The 17,561-nt window shown below is 43.4% G+C and overlaps 1 protein-coding gene across 1 annotated transcript in view; it reads right to left on the bottom strand.

Moving 5' to 3' along the window:
* pacs2 (phosphofurin acidic cluster sorting protein 2) overlaps positions 1-17,561 on the bottom strand; it is a 274,493-nt gene that overhangs the window by 85,857 nt on the left and 171,075 nt on the right. The window contains exons 5-10 of the mRNA XM_078563102.1: positions 17,224-17,386; positions 15,783-15,856; positions 13,573-13,653; positions 9,773-9,832; positions 8,551-8,708; positions 507-600 (exon numbers count right to left, since the gene is read on the bottom strand). Coding sequence (XP_078419228.1) covers positions 507-600; positions 8,551-8,708; positions 9,773-9,832; positions 13,573-13,653; positions 15,783-15,856; positions 17,224-17,386 — 630 coding nt within the window. The remainder of the gene's footprint in view (positions 1-506; positions 601-8,550; positions 8,709-9,772; positions 9,833-13,572; positions 13,654-15,782; positions 15,857-17,223; positions 17,387-17,561) is intronic.

Here is a 17,561-nt window from a genome sequence, read left to right as displayed (position 1 = left end):
CCCATCAATCTGCAATTTTTTTTTCCTTTTCAAGTATATATTCAAGTCCCTTGTGAAAGCTGCTATTGAATATGCTTTCACTACCTTCTTAGGCAGTGCATGCCAGATAATAACATTCATCCACTGCTCTTTCACCATTATTTGCTTGTTTGCTCCACCAGTTGCTAGTGTTTCATCCAAAGCTCGCCTGCTTTTCAGAAACATATGCCCATGTCCTTATGTCTTGCCACTTCCCCCTTTGTAACGAAAGGCCTATGAAACTTCATTATTCAACCATGCTTTTGTTCTTCTAACTTTGTTTGTGCCTCTCTCCCTCCTATTTGGTTTTCTTTCTCTTGTTCCGCCCTGTTAATGATGTCTAGCATTGCAAAAGTGCGAGTTCATGAAGATGCAAAATACTACTAATTCATTTTTGACCTCACTCAGTGGTGAAAGTTTTTCTTTCCAGTCAGGAGCATCTTTTAAAACTACTATAACTTGCTTACACAATAATATGCATTTCTTACAGGACTGGGTGGCTCCTTGGTCTGGCTTCTTAAGCTGTGGATACTGCCAATTTCAGTTTGAGAACTGGAGTGCGACAAGCCTTCAAAGTAGGGCCTGTAAAACAATGAACAAAAGATAAGATATTGGATAAAGCCAGTGAAGCGCTTACAATGCTGCTCCAATAATTTACAGGTATGGTACATTCAAAATCACAGAGGTCCTTAATCAGTTTTACAAAATAAAGGACATGCTGAAATTTCTTTTAACATTCTTAAATTGCAACGGGCGTCAAAATGTTTACGTCAAAATGCTTGATCCACATCTTATAATCGTCTAGAGCAGGAGTGCCTCGCAAGCTATGTGTTGCTCTACAGTGTGATTTCTTCCCTTTATTTCCAGCTCCACCTCTTGGAGTAGTTTGGCAAACTAGTGTAAAAGCAAAATGCTGCAATTGTTGGACATCTGAAATAAAAATAAATTGCTGGAAAAACTCAGCAGGTCTGGCAGCATCTGTGGAGGGAAACAGTGTTAATGTTCAAAGAAGCTTAATAATGGACTCAAAACACTAACTCTGTTTTGCCGTCCACAGATGCTGCCAGACCTTGAGTTTTTACAGCACTTGCTTTTTACTTGACAAATAGTGGTTTGGCACCCAAAGCAGTTGCTTGCTTCATCCAGAAGGTGGCAGCATGAAATGGGAACCAGCATTCGGTGAGAAGCATTGAGCGAGCACCGCAGGTCACGGGAAGCACAGAACAGTGACTAGTGAGTCAGCCCTACACATTGATGTGATTCAGTGAAAACATTCCCCAGCAAGTATGGTGGAAAAGGAAATTTTTATAAAATATCATTGGAGTAGTGATTGGAGTGCAGAACTGAAACTCTATGGACCATGGAAGTGCTGTTGGTTGAGAGATAAATATTGGCCAGTGTGCTAAGAAGAACTTCTCCGTCTTCTGCAAATAGTGCTGTGGGATCTTTTACATCAAACTCAGCACGCATACATCTGAAAGACGGCACCTCTGACAATACAGCATTCCCTCAGTACTGCATCATCATGCCAACCTCCAGTGTGCCAAATCCCTTTCCATATAAACAAAGAAGACAATACCTGCCCTTTTACCTTCTCTCACCTCACCACCCAAGACCCCAAATGCTCTTTCCAATTGAAACAGCGATTTAAGTGTACCTTTTTCAATTTAGTATACTGTATTTGCTGCTCATAATGCAGTCTGCTCGACAACGGGGAGACTAAACACAGACTGGGTGCTTGCTTTGAGAAACTACCATTCAATCTGTAAGCGTGAACCCTGAGCTATAGGTCACCTGTCATCTTAATACTCCACCTTGCTCTCTTGCTGACCTCTCTGCTCTCAGCTTGCTGCAGAGTTCCAGTGAAGCTTAAACTCGTGGAACGGCACCTCATCTTTTGACCACTTTACAGCCTTCCAGAATCAACACTGAGTTCAACAATTTCAGACTGTAAACTCTATCACCCTGTCAGTTTGAGTCTCTTTTACCCATATTTTTACTTTCAGATGGCAGCTGTTCATTAGCTCGCCATTCACACCTCCTCTGGACGTATCTTTTATTTCTTTTCTTGTCCCATTCCCAGTCCCTTTGACCATGCACCACCAATTCCTGTTATTTAATCTCTCCTGTCACCTAACCTATACAGTGACCTTTCCTTCTGTTTGTTCCCTGCCCTCTCCTTTCACTTGTTTAAAGCCTATCTACATTTCTAACTTCTCCAAGTTATGTTGAAAGGTCATCAAACTAAAAAATTAACTAACTTTCTCTCTCCACAGATGCTGCCTGACCTGCTGAGTATTTCTAGCATTTTCTGTTTTTATTTCAGATTTCCAGCAGCTGCGGTATTATGCTTTTGTATTAGTCTTTAATTTTCTGCCACTTCTCTTCCAGGAATGCCTGCTTTAAAGAAATTCTGCTCTTCCCTTGGATGAGATTTTGGTTTGTCTCTTACCTTGTTCACTTTCATTGCTTTCTATTTCCTTTCTCATGTTTGTTCAGATATCTACCAAAACTTGCTTTCACAGCCACATCTCCTTCCTGGGTAACTGTTTCCCACTCTGACTTATTCCACTGGATTCCAAATGAAATTTCATCCTGTGTGTTTCAGATTTACCGACGACTATAGATACCTCCTAGACATTCAACGTTCTTTGAACTGCTGTTCCTGTTGCATCCTGAGATCCACACACACACAAAACCATGCATCGCCAACATTCATGCTCTCAACCTCTCTCTCCCCATCAGCACTGACTCTCCATCTCAAAGCTGTTCTGGTCTGCAGTTTCATTTCATCCTTATCCACCATTTCAACAAAATACTTTTTTATTCCTTTTAGGTATGAAGGATCACAAGCTTCCCTTTCTTTCCCCTCACTTCCTCCTGACCCCATCTTTTATTTTAATCTTGCCATTGCCCTGTATTCACAATACGTTCCAACCTTCCCCTCTCTGATCCATCTGTCCTCAACAATGGCCTCAGTTTCATCCCCCTATGTCCCCACATCAATGAATTTGGAGCTCAGCACTCGCTGAGCTCTTCTTCCATCGACTTTGCCTCCACACCCATTTCTTCGGCCAGGAGTATTCCCCACCCCCATACAAAGTAGGCCCTTTTACTCATCTCCACTACTCTCCCTCTGCCTGAACCCCTCCTTCCAACATCTTACCCTCTCCCTTGATCTTTATATTGAGAATTGCCGGAATAACATTGGCCGTCTCAACTTCTTAGGCTCCCCTCACTCTCTCCAACATGTCTCCCTCTGAACTTGGTGTATTCCGTTCTCTCAGGTCCGACTCTAACATTGTTATTAAACCAACCAACAAGGGTGGTGCTATTTTTGGGTGGCAAACCAACCTCTGCTTTGTAAAGGCCAAACAGCAGCAGTCTGACAGATTCTCCTATCTCCCCCTGGACCATGATCCCACCAACAAGTATCAAGCCATTTTCTGTGCTGGCCTAATCTCTTCTGGAAATCTTCCCACCAACCTCAAATGCCCAAACACTCAATTGCCTGGTTTTATCTTCTTCCCAAGATCCATCATCAGGACTGCCCTGGTAGACCCATCGTTTCAGTCTGTTCCTGCCCCACTGAAATTATTTCCTATCTCAACTCTATTTTTCTCCCCTTGTACAGTTTCCTCCCACCTATATCTGTGACTGTTCTGACACCCTCCATCACTTTAACAGTTTTCACTTTCCGCATCCCAACCACCTCCTCTTCATCATTGCATTCAACCTCTCAACAACACCTTCCCCCCACTAGGATGATCTTGGGACTCTCCATTTCTTCCTTGAACGGAGGCCCAACCAGACTCCATCCACCAAAACGCTCTTCCACTTGGCTAACTTGTTCTGGCATTGAACAACTTCTTTTCAGTTCCACTCACTTCCTCTAGATAAAAGGTGTTGCTATGGGTATCTGCATGTGTCCTCGATATGCCTGTCTTTTTGTGGGACATGTAGAACATTCCTGATTCCATTCTGATTTAAACCCCCCTCCCTCATCTCTTTATCAATTACATTGCAATTATATTGGTGCCATCTCCTGGTCTCACCCTGAACTGGAAAATTTCATCAACTTTTGCTTTCAATTTCCACCCTTCCCTCACCTTCACATCGTCCATCTCTGACGCTGCCCTTCCTTTCCTCGACTTCTCTGCCTCCATTTCTGCGGATAGGCTATCAACAAATGTTCATTTTAAGCCCACTAACTCCCAAAGCTACTTCAACTATACTTTGAGTAACTCATCTTTTGATTAGACACTTGAGAGCCTCCTGGAGTCACCGAGTTCAATAATTTTAGACGGTAATCTTTGACCCCACTTTATTTACTTTTAATTCGCATGTTTCAGTTTTACTCTCATTTATCGCTTGTTTTGGCTTTCAGATGGCAGTTGTTCATCATTCGGCATCTACACCTCCTCTAGACGCATCCTTTTGTTTCTTTGTTTGTCCCACTACCACTCTCTTTGACCCTGCACCACCAGCTCTTTGGTCATTTCTCTTCTGCCTTCCACCCCATCACAGACCTTCTCTTTTGTTCTTCCCCAACCCCACTTTCCCTGCCTCTGTACTTACTATTACATTTCTAACTTCTCCCAGTTCTGATGAAAGGTCATTGACCTGAAACGTTAACTCTGTTTCTCTCTCCACAGTTGCTTCTGGCCTGTTGAGCTTTTTTATTTCATTATGTGCTGGATTAGGGCTTGAACCCACAACCTTCGACACGCGGTCCTCAGAATAAATCTGTAAATCAGCCTATTGGTAGTGGCCTTTCACCTCTGGGATCTGAGTTCAAACCCAGCCTAAATTTAATTTTGTTGTCTGCAAGAATCCTATGGGAATCAGTTTGGCAGGCTCTATCCAGTTCCTGAAAGGCATGGGTCTACCAGCACTAAACTGTCCCAAATTGAGCACCGATTGACAATTCCACTCAACTAAAGAATGGCTGATTTAGGATTTAAAACTTTTAAAAACTGACTTAATGGGTCACTTTACACCCGTGATCCTGATAACTTTACAAAAACAAAATACTGCGGATGCTGGAAATCAAATAAACTGCTGGAAATCCTTAGCAGGCCAGACAGCGACTGTGGAGAGTAACACAGAGTTAATGTTTCAGATCATGACCTTTTGTCAAAACTGGAAAAGTTAGAGATGTAACAGGTTTTAAGCCAATACAGAGGCAAGGAAAATGGAGGTGGGGAAGAATAAAAGGGAAGGTCTATGATAAGGTGGATGGCAGGAGCGACTATGGCATCAGGCAAAATGAGAGGGTTATGAGACAACAAAGAAACAAAAAGGTGAGTGTAGAGGAAGTCCAAATAGAATCATTTCTAACAGCTGATGTCTGAAAAAGGGGGTAGAGCTTTTGATCTGAAATGGTTGAACTCATCGTTGAGTCATGGAAGTTGTGAAGTAACAAACTGAAAGGTGAGTTGCTGTTCCTCTAGCTCACATTGAGCTCCATTCAAAAAGTGTAGGAGGCCAAGAATAGGGAGACCAGAGCAGAGGATGAAAATTATAGGTGAATGGAAGCTTGTGGTCACACTTGCAGATTGAATAGAGGGTGTTCCGTAAAATGGTCACCCCATCTGCATTTCTTACCCTTGTCCTCACCAAACACATCTTTTCCTCCCTTTCCCCTCAGCATTCCAAAGGGACCATTCTCTCCTTGATATCCTGGTCCACTCCTCAGTCATACCCAACACCATCTCTCCTTCCCATGACACCTTCTCATGCAAGCACAAGAGATGCAACACCTGTCCTTTTACTCCTTCCCTTCCCAATGTCCAGAGATGCAGACACTTCTTCCAGGTGAAGCAATGGTTTACTTCTAGTTCTTTCAATTTAGAATATTTTATTTGCTGCTCATGATGTGATTACCCCTACACTGGGAAGACAAAATGCAGATAGGGTGACTGCTTTGCCGAACACCTCTGTTCAGTCCACAAGCATGACCCTGAAACTCCAGTCTTCTTTCATTTTAATGCTTGCCCTACTCCCACTCTGACCTCTTCATCTTTGGCCTCCTACACTGTCCTGTGAAGCTCAATATAAGCTCGAGGACCTACACCTTACCTTTCGATTAGGCATTTTACAGTCTTCTGGGACTCAATGAATTCAACAATTTCAGATTATACTCTCTGCCCTTAATTTTCAGACAGCAGCTGTTGACAATGATTCTGCTGTTCCTAAAAAGACTTCCTCTAGGCTTATCTTTTGTTTCTTTTCTTGTCCAATTAACATTTCGTTTTGATTTGCATGCCATCCCTTTATCATTTAATCTCACCTGCCTTCCACCCTACCACAGACCTCTCCTTTATTCTTTATTCTCTCCTGACCACTTAAAACATGTTACATTTTACAGCTGCATGTCAACCATGGCTCAATGGTAGCACTCAAGCCTCAAGATCTGAGGGATGTGGGTTTTTAAGTCCCACTTGATCACAAAATCTAGTACATAGGGGTTGTTGAACTATAAGAGGGCAATTCTCCCTAGTGTCCTGGCCAAGATATATCCCTAATCAACACTTAAAAACAAGTGATCTGCATTATCATATTGCTGTTTGTGGCAATTTATCATGCACAAATTGGCTTTTGTTTTATTCATTCATGTGATGAGTGTGTTGTTGGCAAGGTCAGCATTTGTTGTCCATCTCTAGTTGCCCTGGAGAAAGTGATAATGAGCTACCTTTTTGAACCACTGCAGGCCATGTGATGTAGGTACACCCAAGGTGCAGTAAAGAAGGGAGTTCCAGATTTCTGATGCAGCAACGAAGGAATACAGTTCCAAGTCAGGATGATGTGTGGCTCGGAGGGAACTTGCAGGTGGTCACGTGCCAGGTTCAGAAGCTGCTGTTGAAGGAGGCATGATATGCTGCTACACTGCATCTTGTAGATGGTACACACTGCTGCCACTGTGCTCCAGTGAATATTTATGGTGGTGGATAGGGTGCCAATCAAGCAAGTTACTTTGTCCCGGATGATGTCAAGCTGCTTCGAGTGTTGTTGGAACTGCACTCATCCAGCAAGTGAGGGGTATTTCATCACACTCTTGACTTGTACCTTGTAGATAGTGGACAGACTTTGGGGAGTCAGGAAGTGAGTTACTGGACACGGGATTCCCAGCCCGTGACCTGCTCTTGTAGCCACAGTATTTATATGGCTTTCCAAGTCAATGGTAAACCCAGGATATTGATAAAGGGGGATTCAGTGATGGTAATGCTATTAAGGTCAAATGGGAGATGGTTTAATTCTCTCTTGGTGGAGATGGTCATTGCCTAACACTTGAGTGACATGTTACTTGCCACTCATCAGCCTCAGCCTGAATGTTGTCCAGTTCTTGCATGCAGGCGCAGACTGCTTCAGTATCTGTGTTGTACCAGTTGTGACTGGTACTGAACACTGTGCAATCATCAGTGTACATCCCCACTTCTGACCTTAAGATGGAGGGAAGGTCATTGAAGAAGATTGCTGGGCTTAGGACACTACCCTGAAGAACTCATTTAGTGATGTTCTGGGCTGAGATAATTGGTCTCCTTTTTTTGTGTTAGGTGTAACTCCAACTCATGGAGAGTTTCCCCCCTGATTCCCATTGACCTAATTTTGTTAGGGCTTCTTGATATCATATTTGGTCAAATGCTGCCTTTGTGTCAAGAGCAGTCACTCTCACCTTGTCATGTTTGGGCCAAGGCCGTACTGAGGTCCGGAGTTGAGAGGTCCTGGTGGAACCCAAACTGAGTATTAGTGACCAGGTTATTGCTGAGTAAGTGCAAGTTGACAGACTGTAAATGACACCTTCCATCACTTTGCTGATGGTTGGGAGTAGAGTGACGGGGCAGAAATTGACCAGGTTGGATTTGTGGACAGGATGTATCTGGGTGATTTTCCACATTATTGAGTAGATGTCAGTGTTGTAGCTGTACTGGAACAGCTTGGCTAGGGGCACAGCTAGTTCTGGAGCACAGGTTTTCAGTACTACAGCCAAGATGTCAGATGCTGTCAGGGCCTATAGCCTTTGCTGCATCCAGTGTCTTCAGCCGTTTTTTTATATCACGTGAAGTGAATCAAATTGACTGAGGATCGGCACCTGTAATGCTGCAGACCTCCGGAGGAAGCCGAGGTGGGTCATCCGCTCGGCACTTCTGGCTGAAGATTGTTGCAAATGTTTCAGCATTATCTTTTGCACTGATGTACTGGGCTCCCTAGTCATTGAGGAAAGGGGTTTGGCTGCTGCATTTCCAACAGAGACTACACTTCAAAAGTATTTAATTGGCTGCAAAGAGCTTTGGAAAGTTCTGAGACTCTCAAAAGGCATTGTTTGAATTCAATTCTTCCTTTCTTTTGATTAGAAAATATTTCTAAAACCAATACATTTAATATGGAAATGTTTTGCATCTGACTGGACAAGAGGCAAGTTTTCCTATTGCAAAGCTCTGACTCGACCCTGGTGCAGCAGTGGTAACTATTTATAATCTGCAAGCAGGGCGATACTGTAAAGCAACAATGTGTGACAAATGCTCTCCATACTTGAGCTTTGGTTTTGGAGTGCTGAGGACACTGTCATCATCGTCCATGTCAGGGCCGCTGTCACTGGGATTTTCCACGTCCAAGCTGTCATACAGCAGATCAAGGTCCTCCTCCACCTCCTGTACATTGTCTGTGGGATCCTGCTCCGAATCAAGGACCTACAACCGATTCAAGCATAGATTTTATCAATGCCTGACTCCTAGAACCCATTTGCCCATTTCTCTCCCTTAGCTTGATGAGCACAAAAAAAGCATTTAACGAAAGAACTGGACTTATTCAGTCACTTATAACGATCCAGATAATTCTGCATGCATTTTTTCCCTAAATAAACACATTTAAGATAGGAATGTTGCATATTTAATAATGGAATGCTGCATATTTGACAAGTCACAAGATAACATTTTTCAGTTTTCTATAACAAAGCTTGGGCCCAATCCTAATGAGACAATGCAGATGCCAAAGCTCCTCTGAAGATTCAGCGAGTTTATTCACTGAATAACCTGGTGCTCTAGGTCATGATGTTCCAACCTTGATCAATGGTCTATGTTGAGTTGGTTTATGTCAGCTAGTGTGGCAATAGGGACGTTATAACCGAATTCAGTGCCTTTGGGTTAAGGAGAAAAAAAAGAGTTAAAGTTAGGTAGAAATTCTCTTAAATCTCTTATATTTAATCGTCCGGCTCCCGATCACTTTGCAGCAACCCGAGGGAGAAACAGGCACGAACAGGAGGTGAGGTCATGGACAGGATTGGGCTCAGCTGCGGCAGGATACCCTGCCGACAATCGCAGTCAAGACTCACACATCAATAATTTGGGAGAGTTACCAAGAAGTAAACAATGGCCAGTGAGCAGGCAACAACTTCAGGAACAAATCTAAAAGTTCCATTCCTAATCTACATTGATTCAGTTGATATGAGCTCGAGGGGGTTTGTGAAAAGGATAGAAAGTAGTCTTAGCATCCATGAGCTATAGAAAATAGAGGGAATCAATCGTGTCTCCAACTCCTGTGAATAAGGGACTCCTGCTAGAATGTATGCAAACATCAAATGATGACAGGAATAGACTGGTCTTGCCTTTCAGCCCTCCGCCCAGCAAATAATTTACCAACTGTGGGAGTGTACTTTTGGTTGAGACCCATCATAATAGAAGGATTACTTTGTATTGTAAGCATACACCATAATTCTACATCCCATTAAAGATCATAAAAGTGCCAATCAGCATACCTCATCTGAAACCTTGAACCTTCTCAGTAATGCAACTACTTTCTGCTTGAAATTCTGTTGCTGGAAGTAAAAAATAGTTAAACTATTAATTCTTTCAGGATAACAGTCATGCATCTTTCTCGCAATAAAGAAGCCATGAAAAGCAATGTAAACTCTAAAAGCCTGTGTATGTTTCTAGATGTAACCATCTAGTTTATGAAGACACACTGAACTGATTAACATACTGTTCTTTCACCTCTACGACCAGCTTTACAGTTAGCTCTAAGTCTGAAAGTCTCTGCTCCCTTATGACTAGAGAAAATCAATCTGTTTCATCCAATATCCAGATGGCCTCAACTGGCATAAAATGCCCACTACGTGCACGTTATGACACAGCAGGTGGCAAATACCAAGCTGTTCAAATCCCAGAGGGAAACTTGAAACACCTGTCACGACTAATTTTTAATTTGTATGTTTCGGGTTGCAGGCTTTGAATTCAGTAATAAGACCACCAAGTCTCAAGAGTTTTTTATAAACTAAATTAAACATTTATTAATAAAAGAAAAGATTGTAAGCACATACATATGTCTACAAATTACTACTATAATAACTTCTAAAACCCCTAATTAATTTGACTCCCAGTTACACTTTCGTCAAGGCAATAGTAAGACACATAGATTTTAAAAGACCCAGGCAAAGTAAACGATACCCTAAACAGTCAGATTCAAAGTGTGTTCCCTTAACTTCAGTCCCTGGAGGCAGCAGTTTGGTACATACAGACTGCAGGTTTTTCACACTTGTTGGATCTTAAGCTGCTTCAATTGTAAACAGCCTTCTCTCCTTTATACATATTTTCCTCTTTGAATGCAAATTCTCATTGTTTCACCATATCTTTTGAACTTTACATCTCTACTAATAAAAAAATCTATCATGGTACCAATTCCACCAGTAATCTTTGGGGAAAATAAATAAACACACTAGGGGAGAATTTTCTCCCCATCGTGGGGGTTGGGCAGGAGTGGGCGTGCGGCTGATTGCCGCTCGCGATCGGCTGGGCGCTGCCATTTTGCGTGGGTGGGCCAATTAAGGCCTGCCCAGCGTGACGTGCACCTGGAAGCGCTGAGCGCTCCCTGTGCGGGCGGGGGAAGTAGGCTGAGTCGGGGCCTGCGAAAGAGCGCATAAATCTCCCCGAGGCACAGGGGGTTTGGTTTGAATTTTTCTAATTTTAATAAAGAATAAGAAAGTTTTTAAGACATGTCCCCTCATATGAGCTGGGACATGTTAATGACATGTCCCCTCACATGAGCTGGGACATGTTAATGAATTTTAATTTAAAAATTTATTTAATTTATAAACCCTTCACAAAACTCATCCCGCCCATGAATGAGGTATCATGATAAATGCGAAGGCCTCCTGGGCTCTTTGCCTGCCGGCCAACCTTAAGGTTGGATGGGCAGCTCAGTTAGGGATCTTAGTTGGAATCTAAATGGCCTTAATAGGCCTTTGACAGTTCAGCGGGCATGCAGCCGACTCTGCTGTGCACCCGCCAAACTGAGGATCTGAATGACACGCGGTGACATTGGGACTTGAGCCCAACGTCACCGCACGTCATTTTACACGTCGGCGAGCAGGGCTCGCCTCTGCTAGCCGATCAGAAGATTCTGGCCACTATTTCTTACTACTTCTGCTGGCTAGGTATAAATTATACCCCCTTCTTTGAAATCAAGCCTCTATAGTTAGTTTAAAAATGCAAATGTTCCCTTTATCCTTCACATTCTAAAACTTCTCCATGTTTACCTAATTAACATTTCAAACCTAACTTCTCTTCTTGCATCAAAGCACCCAGACTAGCTGCCTCTAATTAACTTAAGTCTCACACACACAGACACATCCCACTATTACTCTAATTTATAATAAATTACAACAACATTATGAAAATTATTATATCTTCCAGACAGTGCCACTAAACGGTACCAGATTAGTAATTTCACTCAGAGCCCACAGGATGGGTAGTGTGAGAATTATAAATCAATTTGGTACAACATTAGGGAGAGGTCCACCATGTATGTAACATGCTATACCTACTTTGTAATTGCTTTCTAGGACAGTGTGGAGTAGGGCTGACCCCCGCCCCCATACTCCCAAATCTAACTGCTCTAGTAGTGTTTAATAGAGTGCGGGTAAATGTTGACTTAGTATTCAACACACGGATGTGCATATACACATGAACACAAGCACCCACACAGAAAACATATGAATGAACATGTGTTTGCACGCATACATTTCATGCACCTAAAACAGGTTTGTCCAACGTCTGCCCGCACATCCCCAATGTGACCTGTGGAGGTAGTTTCCAAAATGCTGTAAGTCCAGTGGGAGATTCTTAAAGAAAGTGCTCCCCCAATCACAGGCTGTTCCTCTCCCACGTTTTCTGTTGATAGGCTCACTTGTGGGAGAGAAGCAGTCTGTGATTGGAGGAACAGCAACACTGACAGCAGAGAGTGAACTCCCGAAACAGAGGTACGGGGGACACAGAGAGAGAGACTCGCTCTGGGCTGGGCCGGGTGGGGGTGGGAGAGATTCACTGCTGGGCCAGGTGAGGGAGGAAGAGAGGGAGAGACAGACATTCTGCTGGGCTGAAAGGGGGAGGGAGAGATTGAGTGTGAGGGAGTGTGTGTGCATGTGTGTGGGGGGGAGAAGAACGACTGTGTGTGTGTATGTATCTGGTGGGGGGAGGGGGGGGCGGGGGTGGAGAAGAGTGAGAGTGTGTGAGACTGTGTGTGTGTGTGTGTGTGTGTGTGGCGGGGGAGAAGAGTGAGTGTGCACTTGTGGGGAGAGGGGGAGAAGAATGAGTGAGTTTGTGTGTCTGTGGGGGGGGGAGAAGAGTGAGTGAGTGTGCGCATGTGTGTGGGGGGAGAAGAGTGAGTGTGCGCGCGTGTGGGGGGAGAAGAGTGAGTGAGTGTGCGCGTGTGTGTATCCACGTGCGCGTGTGTGTGGGGTGGAGAAGAGTGTGTGTGCGCATGTGTGTGGGGCGGAGAAGAGTGTGCACGCGTGTGTGTGTGGGGTGGAGAAGATTGTGTGCGCGCGTGTGTATGGGGAGGAGAAGATTGTGTGCGCACGTGTGTGTGGGGTGGAGAAGATTGTGTGCACGCGTGTGTGTGGGGTGGAGAAGATTGTGTGCGCGCGTGTGTGTATGGTGGAGAAGAGTGCGTGCGTGTGTGTGGGGTGGAGAAGAGTGCGTGCGTGCGTGTGTGTGGGGTGGAGAAGAGTGTGTGCGCGTATGTGTGTGGGGGGCGAGAAAAGTGAGTGTGCGCGCACGTGTGTTTGGGGGAGGATGAATGTGCGCGTTTGGGGGAGGGCGAGTGCACGTGTTTGGGGGGAGAGAGTGAGTGACTGTGGGAAGTGCGTGTGTGTGTCTGGCTCACTCGCAGTCGCAGGATGCCCACTCACCCCCAACACACAATAACACCCATTCTCAGAGGGATGAGGATGAGTGAGCATCAAGAAATTCGGAGTGAGCCAGACAAACAGACTCTGTCCTTCTCACACTTTAATGGTGATCTTTATTAATTACTATTTAATTGTCAATTTATTGCTTTGATGTTGCTTTATTTTTGCTCAGCAAGTTGCTTCTTTTGTTCACGCCACAATCTTATTTTGAAATTCACGTTTAATGCTGTGCCAAACCTTATCTTTCTGAAATTTGTACGTCGGCCCCTTAAGTGAGAAGAAAATGGAAACGCACCCCCCCCCCCCACCCCGAGCGAAAAGGTTGGACAAGCCTGATATAAAACCATCAAGGGGAAATGAACTCCACTAACCCTTGTGATCGAGGTTGTTCTTACGATTGTCCTCCGTTGCTTTTTTGGCTTGCCCATATCATATTCATCATCATCCATATCCTGAAAAAAGCGAAAACAATATAACTGCCTTGTGCTTTTCACAGTACACCAGGCACATTTCTTAGCAAGCACAACCTCACTTTCCCCTTTCAATAGCATCATCGCCTGTTTGTCACTATTCCAGCTAGGACAACAAAGGACAACACATTCAGGCTTGAACTGACACATTGATGGCAAGCATTTTAAACATGCTGTGAAATTCCATCCTGACAGTTATATTCTTCCTTTATGACCACATTTGGGTTTGATTACACTCAGTTTCATTTTATGATTGATTCTGTGCTTACTGCAGTGCTGTAGGGAAAGAGTGAGGGATTGGAAATAATTTGATAGCTCTTTTAAAGAGCCATTTCAGGCATGATGGGCTGAATGGCCTCCTTCTGTGCTGTAAGTTTCTATGGTTACATGCTTAAAATTAGGGATATCAATGCTGGAAACAGAACAGATTTTCTAGTTTCGCACTTGACATGAGCCACAAGTATTCCTTGGACATCTACAACACAGTGTAATGGTTCCTCCACTCTGCAGCAAACTTAAATGGCGATGCTTGTTGCACCAGTGTGAAAATTTGCCATTTTTCAGTAGAGTATATTTTCTAGCCAGCTCTTGTCCTGTACACATACTTCACACACAGCTTCCAATTTAATCAATGTGATTTTTTAAAACCTGTTTAGTCGCCTAACAACTGTGTTGAACACTAGTAAGAAAACAGTACAGGTAAGAAATTATACCCCATGATCTCGGAGTGAGATTGTATGTGTGGTGGGAACCTGTGCTGTAGATCTCTTCCTATGGGTCATGACACATTGTCATTTTATGCATTATCCTTAAAAACCCAGCAAAGAGGAGCTTACTACCAGCTTAGCAGTCTCAGGTACATGTGAACTTAGGGTCCTAGGGTTGAAAGATATGTATGTAAGCTCAAGCTCCATTACTCCCAAGATCACCATATCAGATTACAAAAGCATGGTCCTGCTAAAGATTTCACAATTGAACAATCAGAAACCAAGCTTCAAACACTAGATACAAGTAACCAGTTTGTACACTTAAATTACTATGAAGTCAAGATCCTCAGCCTCTCAATTCATTCTATGTCCTCATCAACACTCCTCTATTATCTCCTTGAGCCATTGGTCCCTTTTTGCTCACTCTACTCCTCTGGAAACATTTTGCTCCTCCTTCCTAGCTCCCTTCTATCCTCGAGCTCCCCATCTGCCCTGCTTTCCTGCCTACCACCTCCAATGCAGCTCATCACTTCTTCCCCTGCTTTCAAAAGCCTGTTACAAACACTTCTCTTCAACTGAGCTTTTCCACCATAATTTCCCCTCCACCCTTGAAAAGCTATCAGAGGAGTGTTCCTGTGTGCAATTAAGAGAACTGCAAGTTGCCTTTTTTGTTTATGGAGCAAAATCGGCAAAATAAAAAAAGATTGAAACTGGTGCCTCATCTTGTCTTTGACATTTTGTCAAAGACTGATGTTATTGTGAGAATATCCCATCACAGTGCAAGAACACCAATTGCTTGACATAAAAATGCTACGACACTGAACAAGGTACCAGTTCCAACACTACTTCCCATACAGCCCAAAATTATTACTGGTACTGAACTGGACAATACAGTCTAGTAATTTCTGAACTATATAATGAATATCAGAAGTCTTTTTTCTAAAATGGATAGCCTCTTTTGAGCTTACTCTCGTGTTGCATAACACGAAGGACAGTAGTAGATCATTTTGATTCTCTTTTATCAGCAGAAAAGGAAATAATGGATATTCCACACACAACTTAAGTTCTGAGAGGCGACTGACTACATATGATCCCAAACTATCTGTCTGGCCCTTAGTCTGTCTCATTCGAATGCAATTCCTACCATCATTCCAGTAGCTTGTCCTTAAATCAGCACAACCATACCTAGCTTTTGCATGCTACCTCCCACACTTGCTATTCCATAGCCATGCCACTACCCTCCTCTACTCTAATCCTGTCAAGCCCTTAACCAGTAAACCTTGCGAAGCCCATACCCAGTTTTCTGTCATGCCCTTTATAGCACCTATCCTGCCATACCCCTAACCAGTACCTACCCTTTGGACCCAAGTAGAAACATTTGTGAACATTTCCAGTGTTACGTACTTGTCCTTGGACTGCATCATCACTCGCTTCCTGTTCAGAAGAAAAACTTTCATACTCTTCCTCTGAATAGTTATCTGTGAAATAACAAAGATACCTTAAATTGTAAATTTGTGGCTTATGCATACACAACAGAACTTATTATGCGAGAAGCAGGATAGCCTAATAGATTAAGCTCTTCATAGATGATCTGTGGTTTAAGCCAAGTCAAAATTATGCATGGTACAAATGACATGGATAGTCAGGGAGGTGAGGGCACTCCCACTGAACTGGACAATAGGGGAGGGGAATTGGAGGAGGAAGGTTAGGTTGACCCTGTAAAGAGATCGAGAAGAATGAGGAGATGATTTGTGGTTTTGATTGGAACCATTTCAGTATTGTGGTTTGGACAGAAACTGGATTGGAGAGGCTCAAATATTCTGTGACAGCAAGGGTGGGTGTGGGTTTGGATTTGGGAAGTTTCAACATGTTAAAGGGCTTTTGTGGGGAAATGGTGATTGGAGATTGAATTTTTTTTTTTGCAAGGACAGTGAGGTAGTGTGCTTTATTTTGAGGCGGTTATGACAGTGGTTTTAAAAGGGGGGGTGGTGGTGGGAGAAAACAGTACCTGAGGAGAGGCAACCATTTACAATGCCAGCTAGCATGGGGCCAGGTTGGAAGTTGGATGGTCAACAGCTTAGTTCGGCTGGATTTAAGATAGATAGCATGAAGAGGGTCAAATGGACAAGATGAGATCAGAGATATGCACTGCGGAAAAATAGGAGGGGAATTAGAAAATGAAATGCACTCAGGGATAGGGCCAGAGGGAACCTTGGAGGGAGGTTTGGCATGGCAAAGGAAAATAAGAATGCAGCAGATGCAAAAGAATTTTAATGACAAAGAAGTCCATAAGTAGTCTTTGTTGAAGGTAAAGGTCAGAGGCATGGGAAAGCTTTATGCCAACTAGTGCTGCACTGAGTTTTATTTTTTCGACACAGGCCAACTAAACAACTTAACCACCTCCATCCCTTTCAATGGTAATGTTGCCACTCAATTCTAGTGAAGAAAAGTGATGGATGTGAGAAATTGAACTGCAAGGATATGCCCAGCGGTGGCACAATCACAGATACTGCTGTTCAAAATTTGGGATCTGTCTAGAAGCATTTTGAGCTATAGAATATTGGGAAGAAACAGTGGTGGTTCTAGGCAGCTCACTGACGGTGGTAGCACTGGGTATAATTAGAGATGATGGGATTTAAGGGAATTCCCACAGAATCCCATAGCACAGCTTACATGTGATTTTCTTTTTAATGCATTGGTGTCAAAATAGTGTAAATTTCTAAATTAAGACAGCATTCATTGTTCGTTTATGTCAACATAAATTCAATTGTCATCAGTACTAGTTACTGCAGTGCAGATTTTTAAAAAATCATGTTCTTGTATATGACTTGTTACGCGACCCCACCTGTCGATTTTATCTTCGGACTAGGTTGCATTGAACTATCCTCGTGGTCAATTGGCTGGCTGGACAGCGCAAAGATCCAGATTTCAGCCACTTTTACTGCGGCTTGCTTGAGGTTACTGAGCAGAGTGAGGATCTGGCCACCTTCCGTTGGATGCTGCATCACCTGCGTTACCAGAAGGGAGCAAGAATAAGCATACTTAGCCCTTACAAATGTACAGTTGTCTTCACACTCTGTTTTTGTAATGATGCTTGAGGGGTAAATATTGACCAGCATTCCAGGGAGGAAACTCTCCTGCTCTTCTCCAATAAATTTTCACTTAATTTCCATGCCTTTTGTC

This window comes from Cetorhinus maximus, chromosome 18, assembly GCF_964194155.1.
Source record: "Cetorhinus maximus chromosome 18, sCetMax3.hap1.1, whole genome shotgun sequence".
NCBI lineage: Eukaryota > Metazoa > Chordata > Chondrichthyes > Lamniformes > Cetorhinidae > Cetorhinus > Cetorhinus maximus.
This window is presented reverse-complemented; position numbering and strand designations above follow the sequence as displayed.